This window comes from Piliocolobus tephrosceles, chromosome 2 (assembly GCF_002776525.5).
Source record: "Piliocolobus tephrosceles isolate RC106 chromosome 2, ASM277652v3, whole genome shotgun sequence".
Taxonomy (NCBI): Eukaryota; Metazoa; Chordata; class Mammalia; order Primates; family Cercopithecidae; genus Piliocolobus; species Piliocolobus tephrosceles.
Window position 1 is genome coordinate 57969518 of NC_045435.1, and position 19855 is coordinate 57989372.

At 43.1% G+C, this 19855-nt stretch overlaps 1 protein-coding gene across 6 annotated transcripts in view; it reads right to left on the reverse strand.

The window, feature by feature from the left end:
- The window catches only part of TRNT1 (tRNA nucleotidyl transferase 1), a 53251-nt gene that overhangs the window by 16849 nt on the left and 16547 nt on the right, over positions 1 to 19855 (reverse strand). For 3 of the 6 annotated variants that reach the window (XR_002732987.1, XM_023218596.1, XM_023218593.1), the window contains exons 1-2: positions 13962 to 14068; positions 11742 to 11916 (exon numbers count right to left, since the gene is read on the reverse strand). Coding sequence is in view for 5 of the 6 variants with exons in the window: in XM_023218596.1 (XP_023074364.1) it covers positions 11742 to 11889 (148 nt within the window). In the remaining variant the exon portion in view is untranslated. Of the gene's footprint in view, positions 1 to 11741; positions 11917 to 13431; positions 13930 to 13961; positions 14069 to 14525; positions 14571 to 17947; positions 18326 to 19855 lie in introns of those variants that run through there. The other 3 variants (XM_023218595.2, XM_023218594.3, XM_023218598.2) reach the window with 3 other exon arrangements.

The following is a 19855-nucleotide window of genomic DNA, read 5'->3' on the forward strand; positions in this document are numbered from 1 at the left end:
AACAATTCTACTTTCTTTTCCCCATTTATGTGCATACTTTAGAAATGGTAACATGTTCTTCTATTTCTCTGTGTGTATAAATAGATGTTGAGCAGGATGTTCATGCATCAAACTATCAGACAACATTAGTCTATACCACTTATGATAAATGGTTATAGCTAAAAGTCCTTCAAGAAATGATCTGTATATAATTCTAAAATCAACTCCTATCTGTGCTCTAGGTAGAACCGTTTGGACACTGAACAACTATAAGCAAGCATATAGCTGACTCCTCTATATGTACAGGATAAGGCAAAATCCACTATAACTATATCCATATGCCCACATGGAACCTAGTGGGAATGGCATCCAGGAGCTGGCCTGTCACAATATTAGGTCCTGGGTCCTGTGGAACAGAAACAATTTCACAAAACATCAACATCAGACAAGCCCATTCTGTGCCATGATGGATCGATCAAGACAACTCTGTAATCACCTAAACATACACAAAACATGAACACTGTCCATGATACACCCTACAATAGTTGGTAACAGTGACTGTGCCTTACCAATTAGGTTTAGTCTCACAACTGTACTCAACTTCTAGGAAAGCATTATTAAGACACCCAATCAGAGAATTACTTCTGCTTCCTAAGAGCATCTAACCCACTGCAAAGCTCTACTACCTTAAATGCTCTCCAAAATGACCCAATACAAGCCCAACTCCTATAAGAAGTCATTTCTAAAGCCCTCTTACTGAGTATACCTCTGGGTTCTCCAGGGTCAGCATGCTACTCCCCACTCAGCGTGTTGCTCCTCACTGTCAGGAGTAACAACCCAACCTGTGTCCCTGTTGGTCTTTGGCTAGTGGGCAGTGACACGAGTGTTCAAATAAACTCATCATACATCAAAGTTCCAGCACCTCTAATCACAACTCAGAACATAATCCTCCGTCCCTACCTCAACGTCTTCTGTTCTCTATCCTGCCCACACTCCTCTTCTACCTATTCTTCCCACATCTTTCAGCCCCATTCTCTGTAGACTCCTTAAAATGATTTGCTTAAAAATAACAAATGTGGGGGCGTGCGCAAGATGGCCAAATAGGAACAGCTCCAGACTCCAGCTCCCAGCGTGAGCGACACAAAAGATGGGTGATTTCTGCATTTTCAACTGAGGTGCAGACCGACACCTCACACCTCACACGGCAGAGTACACCCCTGAGACGAAGCTTCCAGAGCAAGAATCAGACAGCAACACTCGCTGTGCAGCAATATTCTATCTTCTGCAGCCTCTGCTGCTGATACCCCAGCAAACAGCATCTGGAGTAGACCTCAAGCAAACTCCAACAGACCTACAGCTGAGGGTCCTGACTGTCAGAAGGAAAACTAACAAACAGAAAGGACACCCACACCAAAACCCCATCAGTACGTCACCATCATCAAAGACCAAAGGCAAATAAAACCACAAAGATGGGGAAAAAGCAGTGCAGAAAAGCTGGAAATTCAAAAAATCAGAGCGCATCTCCCCCTCCAAAGGAACATAGCTCATCACCAGCAACGGAACAAAGCTGGACGAAGAATGACTTTGTTGAGTTGAGAGAAGAAGGCTTCAGTCGATCAAACTTCTCAGAGCTAAAGGAGGAACTACGTAACCAGCGCAAAGAAACTAAAAACCTTGAAAAAAGAATAGATGAATGGATAACTAGAATAATCAATGCAGAGAAGACCTTAAAAGAACCGATAGAGATGAAAACCATAACACGAGAAATATGTGACAAATGCACAAGCTTCAGTAACCGACTGGATCAACTGGAAGAAAGAGTATCAGCGATTGAAGATCAAATGAATGAAATGAAGTGAGAAGAGAAGTATGGAGAAAAAAGAGTAAAAAGAAATGAACAAAGCCTCCAAGAAGTATGGGATTATGTGAAAAGACCAAATCTACGTCTGATTGGTGTGCCTGAAAGTGACGGGGAAAATGGAACCAAGTTGGAAAACACTCTGCAGGATATCATCCAGGAGAACTTTCCCAACCTAGTAAGGCAGGTCAACATCCAAATTCAGGAAATACAGAGAACGCCACAAAGATACTCTTTGAGAAGAGCAACTCCAAGACACATAACTGCCAGATTCACCAAAGTTGAAATGAAGGAAAAAATGTTAAGGGTAGCCAGAGAGAAAGGTCGGGTTACACACAAAGGGAAGCCCATCAGACTAACAACAGATCTCTCAGCAGAAACTCTCCAAGCCAGAAGAGAGTGGGGGCCAATATTCAACATTCTTAAAAGAATTTTCAACCCAGAATTTCATATCCAGCCAAACTAAGTTTCATAAGTGAAGAAGAAATAAAATCCTTTACAGACAAGCAAATGCTTAGAGATTTTGTCACCACCAGGCCTGCCCTACAAGAGATCCTGAAGGAAGCACTAAACATGGAAAGGAACAACAGGTACCAGCCATTGCAAAAACATGTCAAAATGTAAAGTCCATCGATGCTAGGAATAAACTGCATCAACTAGCATGCAAAACAACCAGCTAATATCATAATGACAGGATCAAGTTCACACATAACAGTATTAGCCTTAAATGTAAATGGACTAAATGCTCCAATTAAAAGACACAGACTGGCAAACTGGATAAAGAGTCAAGACCCACCAGTTTGCTGTATACAGGAGACCCATCTCACATGCAGAGACACACAAAGTTTCAAAATAAAGGGATGGAAGAAGATCTACCAAGCAAATGGAGAACAAAAAAAAGCAGGGGTTGCAATCCTAGTCTCTGATAAAACAGACTTTAAACCATCAAAGATCAAAAGAGACAAAGAAGGCCATTACATAATGGTAAAGGGATCAATTCATCAGGAAGAGCTAACTATCCTAAATATATATGCACCCAATACAGGAGCACCCAGATTCATAAAGCAAGTCCTTAGAGACTTACAAAGAGACTTAGACTCCCATACAATAATAATGGGAGACTTTAACACCCCACTGTCAACATTAGACAGATCAACGAGACAGAAAGTTAACAAGGATATCCAGGAATTGAACTCATCTCTGCACCAAGCGGACCTAATAGACATCTACAGAACTCTCCACCCCCAAATCAACAGAATATGCATTCTTCTCAGCACCACATCACACTTATTCCAAAATAAGACCACATAGTTGGAAGTAAAGCACTCCTCAGCAAATGTAAAAGAACAGAAATTATAACAAACTGTCTCCCAGACCACAGTGCAATTAAGCTAGAACTCAGGACTAAAAAACTCAATCAAAACCGCTCAACTACATAGAAACTGAACAACCTCCTCCTGAATGACTACTGAGTATATAACGAAATGAAGGCAGAAATAAAGATGTTCTTTGAAACCAATGACGACAAAGATACAACATACCAGAATCTCTGGGACACATTTAAAGCAGTGCGTAGAGGGAAATTTATAGCACTAAATGCCCACAAGAGAAAGCAGGAAAGATCTAAAATTGACACCCTACCATCACAATTAAAAGAACTGGAGAAGCAAGAGCAAACACATTCAAAAGCTAGCAGAAGGCAAGAAATAACTAAGATCAGAGCAGAACTGAGGGAGATAGAGACACAAAAAACCCTCCAAAAAAAAAAAAATCAATGAATCAAGGAGCTGTTTTTTTGAAAAGATCAACAAAATTGATAGACTGCTAGCAAGACTAATAAAGAAGAAAAGAGAGAAGAATCAAATAGATGCAATAAAAAAATGATAAAGGGGATATCACCACCGACCCCACAGAAATACAAACTACCATCAGAGAATACTATAAACACCTCTACACAAATAAACTAGAAAACCTAGAAGAAATGGATACTTTCCTGGACACTTACACTCTCCCAAGACTAAACCAGGAAGAAGCTGAATCCCTGAATAGACCAATAGCAGGCTCTGAAATTGAGGCAATAATAGCCTACCAACCAAAAAAAGTCCAGGACCAGACAGATTCACAGCCAAATTCTACCAGAGGTACAAGGAGGAGTTGGTACCATTCCTTCTGAAACTATTCCAATCAACAGAAAAACAGGGAATCCTCCCTAACTCATTTTACGAGGCCAACATCATCCTGATACCAAAGTCTGACAGAGATATAACAAAAACAGAGAATTTTAGACCAATATCCCTGATGAACATCGATGCAAAAATCCTCAATAAAATACTGGCAAACCGAATCCAGCAGCACATCAAAAAGCTTATCCACCATGATCAAGTGGGCTTCATCCCTGGGATGCAACACAACATACGCAAAGCAATAAACATAATCCTGCATATAAACAGAACCAAAGACAAAAACCACACGATTATCTCAACAGATGCAGAAAAGACCTTTGACAAAATTCAACAGCCCTTCATGCTAAAAACTCTCAATAAATTTGGTATTGATGGAACGTATCTGAAAATAATAAGAGCTATTTATGACAAACCCACAGCCAATATCATACTGAATGGGCAAAAACTGGAAGCATTCCCTTTGAAAACTGGCACAAGACAGTTTCACCACTCCTATTCAACACAGTGTTGGAAGTTCTGGCTAGGGCAATCAGGCAAGAGAAAGAAATCAAGGGTATTCAGTTAGGAAAAGAAGTCAAATTGTCCCTGTTTGCTGATGACATGATTGTATATTTAGAAAACTCCATTGTCTCAGCCCCAAATCTCCTTAAGCTGATAAGAAACTTCAGCAAAGTCTCAGGATACAAAATCAATGTGCAAAAATCACAAGCATTCTTATACACCAGTAACAGACAGAGAGCCAAATCATGAATGAACTCCCATTCAAGATAGCTTCAAAGAGAATCAAATACCTAGGAATCCAACTTACAAGGGATGTAAAGGACCCCTTCAAGGAGAACTACAAACCATTGCTCAGTGAAATAAAAGAGGACACAAACAAACGGAAGAACATACCATGCTCACGGATAGGAAGAATCAACATTGTGAAAATGGCCACACTGCCCAAGGTAATTTATATATTCAATGCCATCCCCATTAAGCTACCAATGACTTTCTTCACAGAATTGGAAAAAACTGCTTTAAAGTTCATATGGAACCAAAAAAGACTCCGCATTGCCAAGACAATCCTAAGCCAAAAGAACAAATCTGGAGGCATCACGCTACCTGACTTCAAACTATACTACAAGGCTACAGTAACCAAAACAGCATGGTACTGGTACCAAAAGAGAGATATAGACCAATGGAACAGAACCGAGTCCTCAGAAATAATACCACACATCTACAGCCATCTGATCTTTGACAAAGCTGACAAAAACAAGAAATGCGGAAAGGATTCCTATTTAATAAATGGTGCTGGGAAAATGGGCTAGCCATAAGTAGAAAGCTGAAACTGGATCCTTTCCTTACTCTTTATACAAAAATTAATTCAAGATGGATTAGAGACTTAAATGTTAGACCTAATACCATAAAAACCCTAGAAGAAAACCTAGGTAATACCATTCAGGACATAGGCATGGGTAAGGATTTCATGTCTAAAACACCGAAAGCAACAGCAACAAAAGCCAAAATTGACAAATGGGATCTAATTAAACTAAAGACCTTCTGCACAGCAAAAGAAACTACCATCAGAGTGAACAGGCAACCTACAGAATGGGAGAAAATTTTTGCAATCTACTCATCTGACAAGGGCTAATATCCAGAACCTATAAAGAACTCAATCACATTTACAAGAAAAAAACAAACAACCCCATCAAAAAGCGGGCAAAGGATATGAACAGACATTTCTCAAAAGAAGACATTCATACAGCCAACAGACACATGAAAAAATGCTCATCACTCACCATCAGAGAAATGCAAATCAAAACCACAATGAGATACCATCTCACACCAGTTAGAATGGCAATCATTAAAAAATCAGGAAACAACAGGTGCTGGAGAGGATGTGGAGAAATAGGAACACTTTTACACTGTTGGTGGGACTGTAAACTAGTTCAACCATTGTGGAAAACAGTGTGGCGATTCCTCAAGGATCTAGAACTAGAAATACCATTTGACCCACCCATCCCATTACTGGGGATATACCCAAAGGATTATAAGTCATGCTGCTATAAAGACACATGCACACATATGTTTACTGTGGCACTATTCACAATAGCAAAGACTTGGAATCAACCCAAATGTCCATCAGTGGCAGACTGGATTAAGAAAATGTGGCACATATACACCATGGAATACTATGCAGCCATAAAAGAGGATGAATTTGTGTCCTTTGTAGGGGCATGGATGCAGCTGGAAAAACCATCATTCTCAGCAAACTACCGCAAGAACAGAAAACCAAACACCACATGTTCTCACTCATAGGTGGGAACTGAAGAATGAGATCACTTGGACACAGGAAGGGGAACATGACACAATGGGGCCTATTGTGGGGAGAGGCGAGTGGGGAGGGATAGCATTAGGAAATATACCTAAGGTAAATGACAAGTTAATGGGTGCAGCACACCAACAAAGCATATGTATACATATGTAACAAACCTGCACGTTGTGCACATGTACCCTAGAACTTAAAGTATAATTAAAAGAAAAAAAAAAAACAAATGCTCCCTCTCTCTACCCTCTTAACTTAATTAAGGATATCTTTTCCACAAGCTCTCCCCAAGAGGAAGTGCTCATATTCCCCTAATGCCACATTTCCCATCAAGGCCCACTTCCAGGACCACATCGCATCCCTTAAATCCAGCGTCCACCATCCAGACCTGGGGATCTAAAACACTAGCTTAATTACGCTATGCATTAACTGCTCCTCCTAACTACTCACAACATAGTACCCAAAACACCAGGTTAATTATGCTACGCATTAACTTCTCCTTCTAACTACCCACAACACAGTACCCAAATTCCTCAGTGCTATATCCAAAGGCTTCCATGACCTATTTGTCTCATCTCTTGCTAAACTTTGCATCACACTTTGCCTGCACCAGCTGTCTATGCCAAACTCTCCCCGTAGTTTTCCTCCATAATTTTGCTTGTGTGAGTCACTTCGCTGAAACACCTCCCCAATTTACGCTAGCTCAGTGGCTGGCTGTCACACTTCTTGGCCCATAACCCACGCTAAGACATTCACACAGCAGTCACTGAAATTTGTATGTCTACATGGCAAACAAAAGTATCATAAAAGAAAACCTGCCCTTCATACCATGCAATCTATTCTATTCTTTCTTTTTTTTAAATACAGGTTATGACCACTAAATTGACTTCATGGCCCACTAAGAGGTAACTACCCAGTTGGAAAACATTGATCGAGCTCACTCTTACTTATCTGTTGTGATTCACTTTAGGAAGTCTCACCTTAAGGTGAGGTTAGGTGAATTTCTTCTAAGAGACTAGTACAGCGTATCTTTATACATACCAATTATATTAAAATTACCTGTTTTATGTCTTTGTCTCCCCACTTCTCAAGGTAGAAAACCAATCTTATTCATCTTTATGCCAATTTGGCTCATAATTAAGCTGAATTAGGATATTCTAGCTATAAAAAAAAGAATGACTTCACTGGAAAGTATTGGGATTTTTTAAGTTTTCTTAAAACAGTATCAAGTAGCTGTTCTGAAATTCAAGCAAATAAAGGGCAAGTTTTACATTCATTTGAACCTACTATAAATAATGGAATGAAGAAGGTCAAGGCTTAATTTACATAGATAACTACTGATTTAGGATTCTCATGCTGGCTTTACTAAAATAAAACGGTAAGTTCAAAGTTAGTAAGTTAACTGCATTACAAAGAGATCCAGAACTCAAAGTAATATATTCACCATTTTGATCAGCCCTATGTTATTAAACCATTCCAAAAAACTTGCCATTCAGGATTTTCAAAATAACATTTAAGACAATTGAGAAAGACATATCAAGGCATATTTATCTGTCTATATGAAAGAGCAGTCATAAAAATTATAAGAAAAGCATAATTTCACATTGGCCTAAAACAGCAGGGACTATCAACCTTAAAGATGTATTTATTCCTGTTACTGATATCTTCAATCTTACAGAAACAGGGATGCAGTCAACATTTCAAAAGACTTTGCAAGCTACGTTCAATGAAATAATTCAGTGAAAACAACACCTAATGCAACCAAATTTAACTGCAAACTTAAGCCTAAAAGTCAAGAAATGCAGACTCCCATCATCCCTAAACTGTGTTTATTTGCTCCAAATGCCACATCTGATAGAAAGCGATTGTTAATTATTCTTATTAGCAATTCAAAAGACCATACATTAATGTCAGAAAACTTTTATAATTGTCACCTCTTTTTAATGTTAACTTTTAATTAAATTTTCATGAACTTCTTCCCTTAACAGCTTTGAATTTTGACAACTGGAGGCTGGGGTGGGGTAAGGGACAGTGAGTGGGAGCTATGAGTGGGAAGACATGATGTAAGCATTACTACAGGGAAACAGACCATCTGTTCTAAGAGTTCCGGACTTCAAGAGAGTGAACAGTTGTTCCTATTGTGCTAAATTTTAATATGATGGCCTTCTGACATCACATAACACTGAGCACTATCACCCCCTATAGACAACAGCCAACAGACCAAACAAGTCCTTGCTCATCTATTAGTGCTGTTAGCTCAGGCAAAAATCATCCGCATTGGGAACTTCAGCCTCATCTCTAGGACAGAAAAATAATCTTTTCTTTTTGAGAGAGGGTCTCACTGTCATCCAGGCTGGAATGTAGTGGCACTGTCACAGCTCACTGTAGAGCCTCGACTCCAAGTTCAAGGAACCCCCTGCCTCAGCCTCCTGAGTAGCTGGGACTACAGGTGTGCATCACCATAACTGGCTAAATTTATTATTATTATTTTTGTACAGATGGGATTTCACTATGTTGCTCAGGCTGGTCTCTAACTCCTGGGCTCAAGCAATTCTCCCACCTCAGCCTCCCAAAGTGCTGGGATTACAGGCATGAGCTACTGCAGCCAGCTGAGAAATAATCTTATATACCACTAGCATGTGATTGTCCTGAAGCAAAAAGAAAGATACATAAAATAACCTGACAAATTATAAAACCCTTATGATATGACAATAATATGCTATTCTAGTCTCTCACATTCTTACATACTGAAAACTAATTTTACACATGGCAAAGCAGCTATTAAGATTTGAAAATTGGTACAGGATTTAAACTCCAAATATCACTATACAGCAGCCATCACAAAGGCTGTGTGTTTTTGTACATTTTGTTTTTATACAGAACATTACATTTTACCAGGGCACCCAAGTCTTTGACATTCTAACTTGTTGATCGTTGCACTAGAAGATTCCATTCTTGCCACTTCTCCAGTAGCCTAGAAAAAGTCAACTTTAGAATATATCCGTGTTCTCATTTGCTAGTCCTTCAAGGACAGGACTCTGAAAGCAACCACCACCTCTACCTTACCATACCACTTAGGCTCTAACTTCCTTAGGACCTCATTTCTCAGGGTGGAGAAAATCCAGTTCAAAAGTCAAACACACTTGTTAAAATGATGTTCAAGAAACTATAGTAATCAATATCTAGAACCTTATTTCCAAAAAATGCAGAATGACCTGAGTTAGGCCATCAAGAGTTAATTACTACTACTCCTTCCAAGAGGCCTCTTGCAATTGAAGTTGAAAAATTGGGGGCTGTGAAGGGCATACACAGAAAGAAAAAAGCTTCAACTCAACCCAAAATCAGAGCTTCAAAATCTGCACTATTCAAACAGTAGCCACTTGTACTTACTGAGCACTTAAAATGTGGTGAGTCTGAATTCAGATGTGCTGTATTAAATGCATGCCAGATTTCAAAGACTTCCAAGTAAGAATATGAAATATCTCATTAATAACTTTTTTTTTTTTTTTTTTTTTTGAGACATGGTCTGTGTCGCCCAGGCTGGAGTGGAGTGGCACAATCTCGGCTTACTGCAACCCCCACCTCCCAGGCTTCAGTGATCCTCCCACCTCAGCCTCCCAAGTAGCAGGGACTACAGACACATACCACTATGCTTGCCTATTTTTAGTAGAGATGGGGTTTCACCATGTTGCCCAGGCTGGTCTCAAACTCCTGGGCTCAATTGATCCACCTGCCCCAGCCACTCAAAAGTGCTGGGATTACAGGTTAGAGCCACTGCCCCCAGCCTCCCAAAGTGCTAGGATTACAGGTGGGAGCCACTGTGCCCGGTCTCATGAACAATTTTTATACAAAATTCATACTGATAGTATCTTATATATATTGGATTAAATTAGATGTACTAAAAATAATTATTAAAATTTATTTTACCATTTCTATCTTTTTAATGTGGTTAGTAGAAAAGTTTATATTACATATGGGCTCATAAATTTCTGTTGGACAGTGAATTTTTAGTAATTTTCACTCTCTCCAATTAAAAAAGATAGTGAAGCATTGGCATAACCAAATCTGCATTTAAGCCCTCTACTTAAAGTCTGCCTAAAAGAATCAACATATTCTGGGCCATTTATCTCTGGCACCTACCTAAAAAGCCATCATCTAATTTCAAGAACAGGAAAGTAGCTTTGAGAATAAGCTAATATAAGGTGAGTCATGTTAAAGTAATGGTTCGTCTATCTTCTTGCATCAGAATTAACTTGTGGAGCTTTTATTAAAAACATAGATGGTCATCCCACCCAGAGATTCTAATTCAGTAGGCTGCAGGTAGAACCCCAGCATGTGTTTTAAAGCTCCCCAGGTAAATCTAATAGATAGCCAGTGCTGTTTAGGTCATATTTCTATATATACTATTAAATATATTTATGAAGGTGCTACTAAAATTCCCACAGGCTTTGTAATGCTACTGTGTGGCTGCTTTATAGCAACATCAGTAGATGACATTAAGAACCAATACTAATAAAACTGTGGCAACAGCAAGAAACTACTGAAGTCAGGCGCTCAGCTAAAGCCATTTCCTATACTCCTTCCAGACAGGTTTTGCAACGTGCACAATGGAGGTAACTCCTATTTCCTTCTTCCTTCAGTTCTCATGAAAGCACTTATACCTAGGAAGGAAACAGAGCTTGGTGGTTACAAGCTGGGCTCTGTAAATCAGACTGCATAAGTTCGAAACCCAGCTCTCTAGTTAGTAGTTACAGAAACACAGGCAAAACACTTCACATGCCTAAGAATCTGTTTCCTTTTCCACATAACAAGTCAAAATGTACATACTCATTAAGTCAGTAGGACGAGTCCTGTAATGTATGGAAAGTACTTAGCACAGCATACAGAAAAGCCATGCTTTTTATTGCAGTCAACTTCTTGCCTTTTCCAGTGATTTAGCTGTATTTTTGGATCACCCATATGTAAGCTTTTCTTTTTTCTTTTAATATTTCTTTCTTTTTTTTTTTTTTTTTTGAGACAGGGTCTCACTCTGTTGCCCAAGCTAGAGTGGCATGATCATAGCTCACTGCAGCCTCAAATTCCTGGGCTCAAACAATCCTCCTACCTTGGCCTCCCCAAGAGATTACAGGCTGGGTACACCCAGCCAAGCCTTTCTTCCAACAATGAAAACATACAGACTGGGCACCATGGCTCACACCTGTAATCCCAGCATTTTGGGAAGCCAAGGATTGAGCCCAGGAGTTTGAGACCAGCCTGGGCAACAAAGAGAGACCCTCTACTTATTTTTTTTTTTTTTCTTAAAAAATAATTAAAACAACAATGAAAATATCCAAATGTAGGCTTAAAAAGTTAACCCTCTACTTCTCCATTTATACAGGTTTCCAGATCAGGAAAAGGTATCCTCATCTCTCACCTGTCAGATTCTTCAATCCTTCTGTGAAAAGTGACTGGAATTCGGGAGACTGCAACTTCATTGTAAATAGATACTGCTTCAGAAGGCACAGCCTATTCCACCTACAGCTCAGTACTGGCCTGTGCCAATGATACAGGCACCTCAGCATCTGGAGAGGCAGTCACCAGCTACTCGTCTACAAGACAAACACACAGGCATACCAATGAAATTAAAAGTGAAGGAAAGTGAAGGAAAATAAAGGGACACATTGTATGTTTATCAACTCAGAAACTCATCTCTTGTTCAGATGAAAAAACTGAAAAAGGTGTCAATTTGAGGGATTAAGACTAGATCTATATGTATCTACCTGGTTTTGTTCTCCAGAAGCACTTACTGTGGCAGGCGGGGTCTAACTAATGCAGGCCTCCATAACAACTGTTTCAGTACTGAGTGGTTGAGTTTCATATTAAAAGGTGAAAGAGCTAGCCAGTGCCCTTAAACAAGGGTGGAATCTAACAAAAGCCCAGCAAGAGTTTTGCCTAAGACTTTCCTGGACCTTGAAAGCATGATAAAATAACAAACGAATTCTTTTTTTTTTTTTTTGGGGATGGAGTCTCCTCTGTCGCCCAGCCTGGAGTGCCATGGCAGGATCTCTGCTCACTGCAACCTCCGCCTCCTGGGTTCAAGCGATTCTCCTGCCTCAGCCTCCCAAGTAGCCAGGATTACAGGCGCATGCCACCACACCCGGCTAATTTTTTATACTTCTGGGTACAGACAGGGTTTCATCATGTTGGCCAGACTGCCCTCGAACTCCTGACCTCAAGTCATCTGCCCTCCTCGGCCTCCCAAAGTGCTCGGATTACAGGCAGGAGCCATTGCGCCCAGCCACAAAGGAATTCTTAACAGGATCTGTTTAGAATTAAACAAGTTTCACTGGGCATCCGAGGAAACTCCCCAGGCCTCCACAAACAAGTTTACTAGTGGTCTGAGGGAACTCCGCAAACCTCCATGATTTAGCAGGAGAGAATATAAGGCTAATCACCCCAGCACCTGAACCCAGTTAGATTAAGTAAATTTACTAAGGCTCCCGAGGAAGGTCTTCAGGACGCAGATCTTATAGATAATTCATTAATCACTTATGTCTTTAGATGAATGCAACACTTACACATATACATATAGCTTAGAAGGTATATAAGCTCTGGAAAACTTTGTAATTCTGAGTTGGTCTGGGGTATTTTCCAGGCCTTCTCCCTGTACCCGGTTACAGAAAAAAACTCCCTTCTTTCCTAGTTTATCTGCATCTCGTTATTGGGCGGCGAGAATAAGCAGTCTAACCCTCGGTTTGGCGGTTTGGTCGGGGACCATTACCACTACACTCGCATGCCACATGGTACTGTAATGGCACTCTCCCCAGAGCAGGGCTTCAGTCAGTATGTGAAGGATGCGGGGTTCTAGAAACTCTATCCCAGTTTCTGGACTCCAGAACTTGTCATGGTCACAGGTGTCACATAAGCCCTCCGGTCCTATGAAATTACTGGGCACAAGTATCACCCTCCTTCCCCACCTGCACTCGAGAATTCATGACCCTGGGATAGCGCCTAGGAATTGTATTTTCCTATGAATTAATTAATTTTGCTGCCATTTTCCTCATTATTTTCCTGCCATCTTGCAATCTCCTCTGATTTCCAGCACACCCTGCCTTCCCTTGTACCTATCACATCCTTGTTCCCCCCATACAGGGGTTCTGCCCATAAGGAGGCAGCAGCAGCTCTCCAGTGGCCCCGGTGCAAACTTGCAGAGAAAAACCATTCCATTCCACGGAAGCGGGCTGGAGGAGCTGCGCTTCCCAGCAGGCCACGTGGGGCAGAAAGACCCACTCAGTTTCCCTGCACCTCCGCCTCAACTCAGGAAAACGCTCTGGGGACGCCGGCCCTGAAAAGGCGCGTCCGGCCCCCACGCCGGGTGCTGACGACAAGGCCCAGTGAAAAAGCGTCTCGGGGCCGTTCGCGCGGAGGGGAAAGTGCTGGGGGGAAGCCAAGGAATCCGCGCCTGCGGTCGCCAGAAACGTGGCGGGGACACGACCTCCGCGTCGGGGCTCTTATGCCCAGTGCTGAGGAGGCCTCTGGCCACTTCCTACTCCCGTCTACCCGGGGCGGGGGCTCCCCTGGCCCACAGCAGGTAGGAAGGGGCGGCAACCCACGCCACCAACTCTGCCCCTCTGAGCGGCGCGAGCCCGCTTACCGGCCCCACTGCCGCGGTCGCCGTCGCCACCACGCGCACTTCCGGGACAGTGAACGCGGTGACGTCGCCAACGCACATGGGCTGGCGGTGAATGGGAAGTCGCGGCAGGGCGAGGGCGGAGGCGGGGCCCGGACCGAAGGGCTTCCGGCTTCCCTCGCCCCTCCCCATGGTGAGGCTAAGCTCTGAGCCGGTTTCGCCGGCCCGCCCAGGCCTGCCTGGGTGAAGCGGAGCCTTGGGGGGACCCTGAAGAAACCGAAGCGCATTCGTTTAATTGCGCGCCTCTTAACCGCACCTCTGGCTGGCCCTGAGCTGCTCAGACGCCCATCTGCGCGGTATGCCTGTGCGATCTGGGACAACTGGCAGCTGTCTTCCTTTTCAAAATGAGACTGTTAATAAAACAACCCAGGGTAGGACGGATTGTTCGGTAAATGTTATTTTATTCTTGTTTAACTATTCTGTACTCTAATCTCTGCATAGGGTTAAGTCCACAGTTGACAGTCACACGCATTCGAAATCTAAGCCCTCTGGTTCTATGAAATTACTCGGCATATTTTATTTTCTTACCTGGTTTGTGTAACCATTGGCGTCCTTGGCCTGGAGGCTTCCCAGCTGTAAAGTGGAGAACTTAGATTTGAGTCAGTTCATTAATTTTTTCTAGAGCGGAGAAGAGCAAAGAGAGTAGCAAAGGAGTGGGAATACAACCCTTGAGCCCTTAAAGTGCGAAAATGTGTAGTTTTTGTTTGTTTATGAGACGGAGTTTCACTCTGGTTGCCCAGGCTGGAGTGCCCTGGCATGATCTGGGCTCACTGCAACCTCTGGCTTCCAGTTTCAAGCTATTCTCCTGCCTCAGCCTCCCGAGTGGCTGGGATTACAGGTGTCTGCCACCACGCCCAGCTAATTTTTAGTAGAGACGGGGTTTCACCATGTTGGCCAAGCTGGTCTCGAACTCCTGACCTCGTGTTCCACAGGCCTTGGCCTCCCAAAGTGCTGGGATTACAGGTGTGAGCCACTGTGCCCGGCTGAAAATGTGTAGTCTTTTAAGTGTAACTTTACATCACTTAGCTTTCCCTAAAATATTCCTAGAAAATGTATGTGCATGGTGTTTCTGTTTTTTGCCCTCCCCACATGCCTACCTGTTCTTTCTAAACTTTTCAGCCCCACTGTCTGTAGACTCCCTAAAATGTAAAAACATTTTACTAAAAAGTAAAATGTTCAATTACCACACCTCTTCAAGGTGTTAAATATCCTGTTTCTGGAAGCACAGGACTGGCTTTCCAAATTGACATTCAGACGCACAGCATTGATATAATCCGGTGCCTTAAGAGAACAAGGAAAGCCCCAAATCATCCTTTCAGGCTTGTCTCCTATTTCTCACCACGATGACCCTAGACAAACTGGACCAAACTCTCCGTTGCTGTACCCACCTAGAATAGATTCTCCAAATCACCACCAATGAAGGCAACACTAATATAACTATTATAACTTATTTCATACCACTTACTGTGCAGGGCACCCTCAACAATTTCTGGCCTTGTAAATACATAGTTTATATCTACATGTGGATATACAGTTGTCCTTCCGTATCCATGGGGTATTGGTTCCAGAATATCACCCCAACCAGTGTTCAAGTTCTTTATATAAAATGGCATAGTATTTGCATATAGCCTATACACATTCTGTAGTGTCAGGCGAAGCTAAGCCATCATATCCCCTGCGACCTGCACGTACACATCCAGATGGCTGGTTCCTGCCTTAACTGATGACATTACCTTGTGAAATTCCTTTTCCTGGCTCATCCTGGCTCAAAAGCTCCCCCACTGAGCACCTTGTCACCCCCCACCCCTGCCTGCCAGAGAACAACCTCCTTTGACTGTAATTTTCCTTTACCTACCCACATCCTATAAAACAACCCCAACCCTATCTCCCTTTGCTGACTCTCTTTTCGGACTCAGCCCGCCTGTACCCAGGTGATTAAAAAGCTTTATTGCTCACACAAAGCCTGTTTGGTGGTCCCTTCACACAGAAGCACATGACATTTTGGTGCTGTGACTCAGAGCGGAGGACCTCCCTTGGGAGATCAATCCCCTGTCCTCCTGCTCTTTGCTCCGAGAGAAAGATCCACCTTGGGTCCTCAGACCGACCAGCCCAAGGAACATCTCACCAATTTTAAATTGGTAAGATGTCTCTTTTTGCTCTCTTCTCCGAGAAGAGAGCGGCCTCTTTTTGCTCTCTTCTCCGACCTCTCTCACTATCCCTCAACCTCTTTCTCCTTTCAGTCTTGGCGCCATACTTCAATCTCTCCCTTCTCTTAATTTCAGTTCCTTTCCTTTTCTAGTAGAGACAAAGGAGAAACATTTTTATCCATGGACCCAAAACTCCGGCGCCGGTCACAGACTCTGGAAGACAGTCTTCCCTTGGTGTTTAAATCACACAGGGATGCCTGCCTGATTATTCACCCACATTTCAGAGGTGTCTGACCATGCAGGGATGCCTGCTTTGGTCCTTCACCCTTAGCGGCAAGTACCACTTTTCTGGGGGGCAAGAACCCCCCCACCCCTTCTCTCCCTGTCTCTACCCCTTCTCTGCGTTTCTGGGAGGCAAGAACCTCCCGACCCCTTTCCCACTTTTCTGGAGGGCAAGCACCCCCTGACCCTTTATCTCTGCGTCCCAACCCCTTTCCCGCTTTTCTGGAGGGCAAGAACCCCCCGACTCCTTATGTCCATGTCTCATCCCCTTTCTGGCTTTTCTGGAGGGCAAGAACCCCCCAACCCCTTCTCTCCATGTCTCTACTCTCTTTTTTCTCTAGGCTTGCCTCCTTCACTATGGGCAACCTTCTACCCTCCATTCCTCATTCTTCTCCCTTAGCCTGTGTTCTCAAGAACCTAAAACCTCTTCAACTCACACCTGACCTAAAACCTAAATGCCTTTTTTTCTTCTACAGTGCCGCTTGACGCTAATACAAACTCAACAGTAATTCCAAATAGCCAGAACATGGCACTTTCAATTTTTCCATCCTACAAGATCTAAATAATTCTTGTCATAAAGTGGGCAAACAGTCTGAGGTGCCTGACGTCCAGGCATTCTTTTACACATCAGTCCCTCCTTAGTCTCTGTTACCAATGCAACTCGTTCGAAATCTTCCTTCTTTCCCTCCCTCCTGTCCCCTCAGTCCCAACCCCAAGTGTCGCTGAGTCTTTCTATTCTTCCTTTTCTACAGACCCATCTGACCTCTCCCGTCCTCACCAGGCCGAGCTAGGTCCCAATTTTTCATCAGCCTCTGCTCCCCTACCCTATAATCCTTTTATCACCTTCCATCCTCACACCCTGTTTAGCTTACAGTTTCGTTCCGCGACTAGCCCTCCCCCACCTGCCCAGCAATTTCCTCTTAAAAAGGTGACTAGAGCTAAAGACATAGTCAAGGTTAATGCTCCTTTTTCTTTATCCGACCTCTCCCAAATCAGTTAGCATTTAGGCTCTTTTTCATCAAATATGAAAAACCCAGCCCAGTTCATGACTCGTTTAGCAGCAACCCTGAGACACTTTACAGCCCTAGATCCTAAAAGGTCAAAAGGCCGTCTTATTCTCAATATACATTTTATTACCCAATCTGCTCCCGACATTAAATAAAACCCAAAAAATTAAATTCCAGCCCTCAAACCCCACAACAGGACTTAATTAACCTCGTCTTCAAGGTGTACAATAATAAAGTAGAGGCAGCCAAGTAGCAATGTGTAGCAATGTATATCTGAGTTGCAATTCCTTGCCTCCACTGTGAGAGAAACCCCAGTCACATCTCCAGCACACAAGAACTCCAAACGTCTGAACCACAGCTGCCAGAGTTTCCTCCAGAGCATCCTCCCCCAGGAGCTTGCTTCAAGTGCCAGAAATCTGGCCACTAGGCCAAGAAATGTCCCCAGTCCAGGATTCCTCCTAAACCATGTCCCGTCTGTGCGAGACCTCACTGAAAATAGGACTGTTCAACTCACCTGGCAGCCACTTCCAGAGCCCCTGGAACTCTAGCCCAAGGCTCTCTTGACTCCTTCCCAGATCTTCTCGACTTAGCAGCTGAAGACTGACACTGCCCAATCACCTCGGAAGCCTACAGGACCATCCCAGACGCTCTAGGTAACTGTCACAGTGGAAGGTAATCAATACCGAGGCTACCCACTCCACATTACCTTCTTTTCAAAGGCCTGTTTCCCTTGCCTCCGTAACTGTTGTGGGTATTGATGGCCAAGTTTCTAAACCTCTTATAACTCCCCAACTCTGGTGCCAACTTGGACAACATTCTTTAATGCACTCCTTTTTAGTTATCCCCACCTGCCCGGTTCCCTTATTAGGCCAAGACATTTTAACTAAATTATCTGCTTCCCTGACTATTCCTAGGTTACAGCCACACCTCATTGCCACCTTTTCCCCCAGTTCAAAGCCTCCTTCCCATCCTCCCCTTGTGTCTCCCCACCTTAACCCACAAGTATCGGATACCTCTACTTCCTCCTTAGAGACCAATCACCCTGTTTAGCTTACAGTTTCGTTCCGCGACTAGCCCTCCCCCACCTGCCCAGCAATTTCCTCTTAAAAAGGTGACTAGAGCTAAAGACAATTCTCATAACAACACATGTGCTCTCCCTGCTGATCATGTCCGGCGAATCTCCCTAACCCCAATCCCTTCTACAAAACAACTCCTTTCCTTCCTAGGCATAGTTAGTAAGGTCAGAATTCTTACACAAGAGCCAGGACTGAATCCTGTAGCCTTTCTGTCCAGACAACTTGAACTTATTGTTTTAGCCTAGCCCTCATATCTGTGTGCAGCGGCTGCCGCTGCCTTAATACTTTTAGAGGCCTAAAAATCACAAACTATGCTCAACTCACTCTCTACAGTTCTCATAACTTCCAAAATCTATTTTCTTCCTCCCACGTGATGTATATACTTTCTGCTCCCTGACTCCTTCAGCTATACTCACTCTTTGTTGAGTCTCAGTTACCGTTGTTCCTGGCCTGGACTTCAATCTGGCCTCTTACATTATTCCAGATACCACACCTGACCCTTATGACTGCATCTCTCTGATCCACCTGACATTCACCCCATTTCCCCATATTTCCTTCTTCCCTGTTCCTCACCCTGATCACATTTAGTTTATTGATAGCAGTTCCACCAGGCCTAATCGCCACTCACCAGCAAAGGCAGGCTATGCAATAGTATCTTCCACATCTATCATTGAGGCTACTGCTCTGCCACCCTCCACTACCTCTCAGCAAGCCCTAGTTGCCTTAACTCAGGCCCTCACTCTTGCAAAAGGACCATGCATCAGTATTTATACTGACTAAATATGCCTTCCATATTCTGCACCACCATGCTGTTATATAGGCTGAAAGAGATTTCCTCACTATGCAAAGGTCCTCCATCATTAATGCCTCTTTAATAAAGACGCTTCTCAAAGCCGCTTTACTTTCAGAGGAAGCTAGAGTCATTCACTGCAAGGGCCATCAAAAGGCATCAGATCCCATCGCTCAGGAAAATGCTTATGCTGATACGTTAGCTAAAAAAGCAGCTAGAATTTCAACTTCTGTTCCTCACAGTCAGTTTTTATCCTTCACATTAGTCACCCCCACCTACTCCCCCGCTGAAACTTCCACCTATCAATCTCTTCCCACACAAGGCAAATGGTTCTTAGACCAAGGAAAATATCTCCTTCCCCCTCACAGGCTCATTCTACTCTGTCATCATTTCATAACCTCTTGCATGTAGGTTACAAGCCACTAGCCCGTCTCTTAGAACCTCTCATTTCCTTTCCATCGTGGAAATCTATCCTCAAGGAAATCACTTCTCAGTGTTCCACCTGCTATTCTACTACTCCTCCTCAAGAATTTCCCAAGCCCCCTCCCTTCCCTAC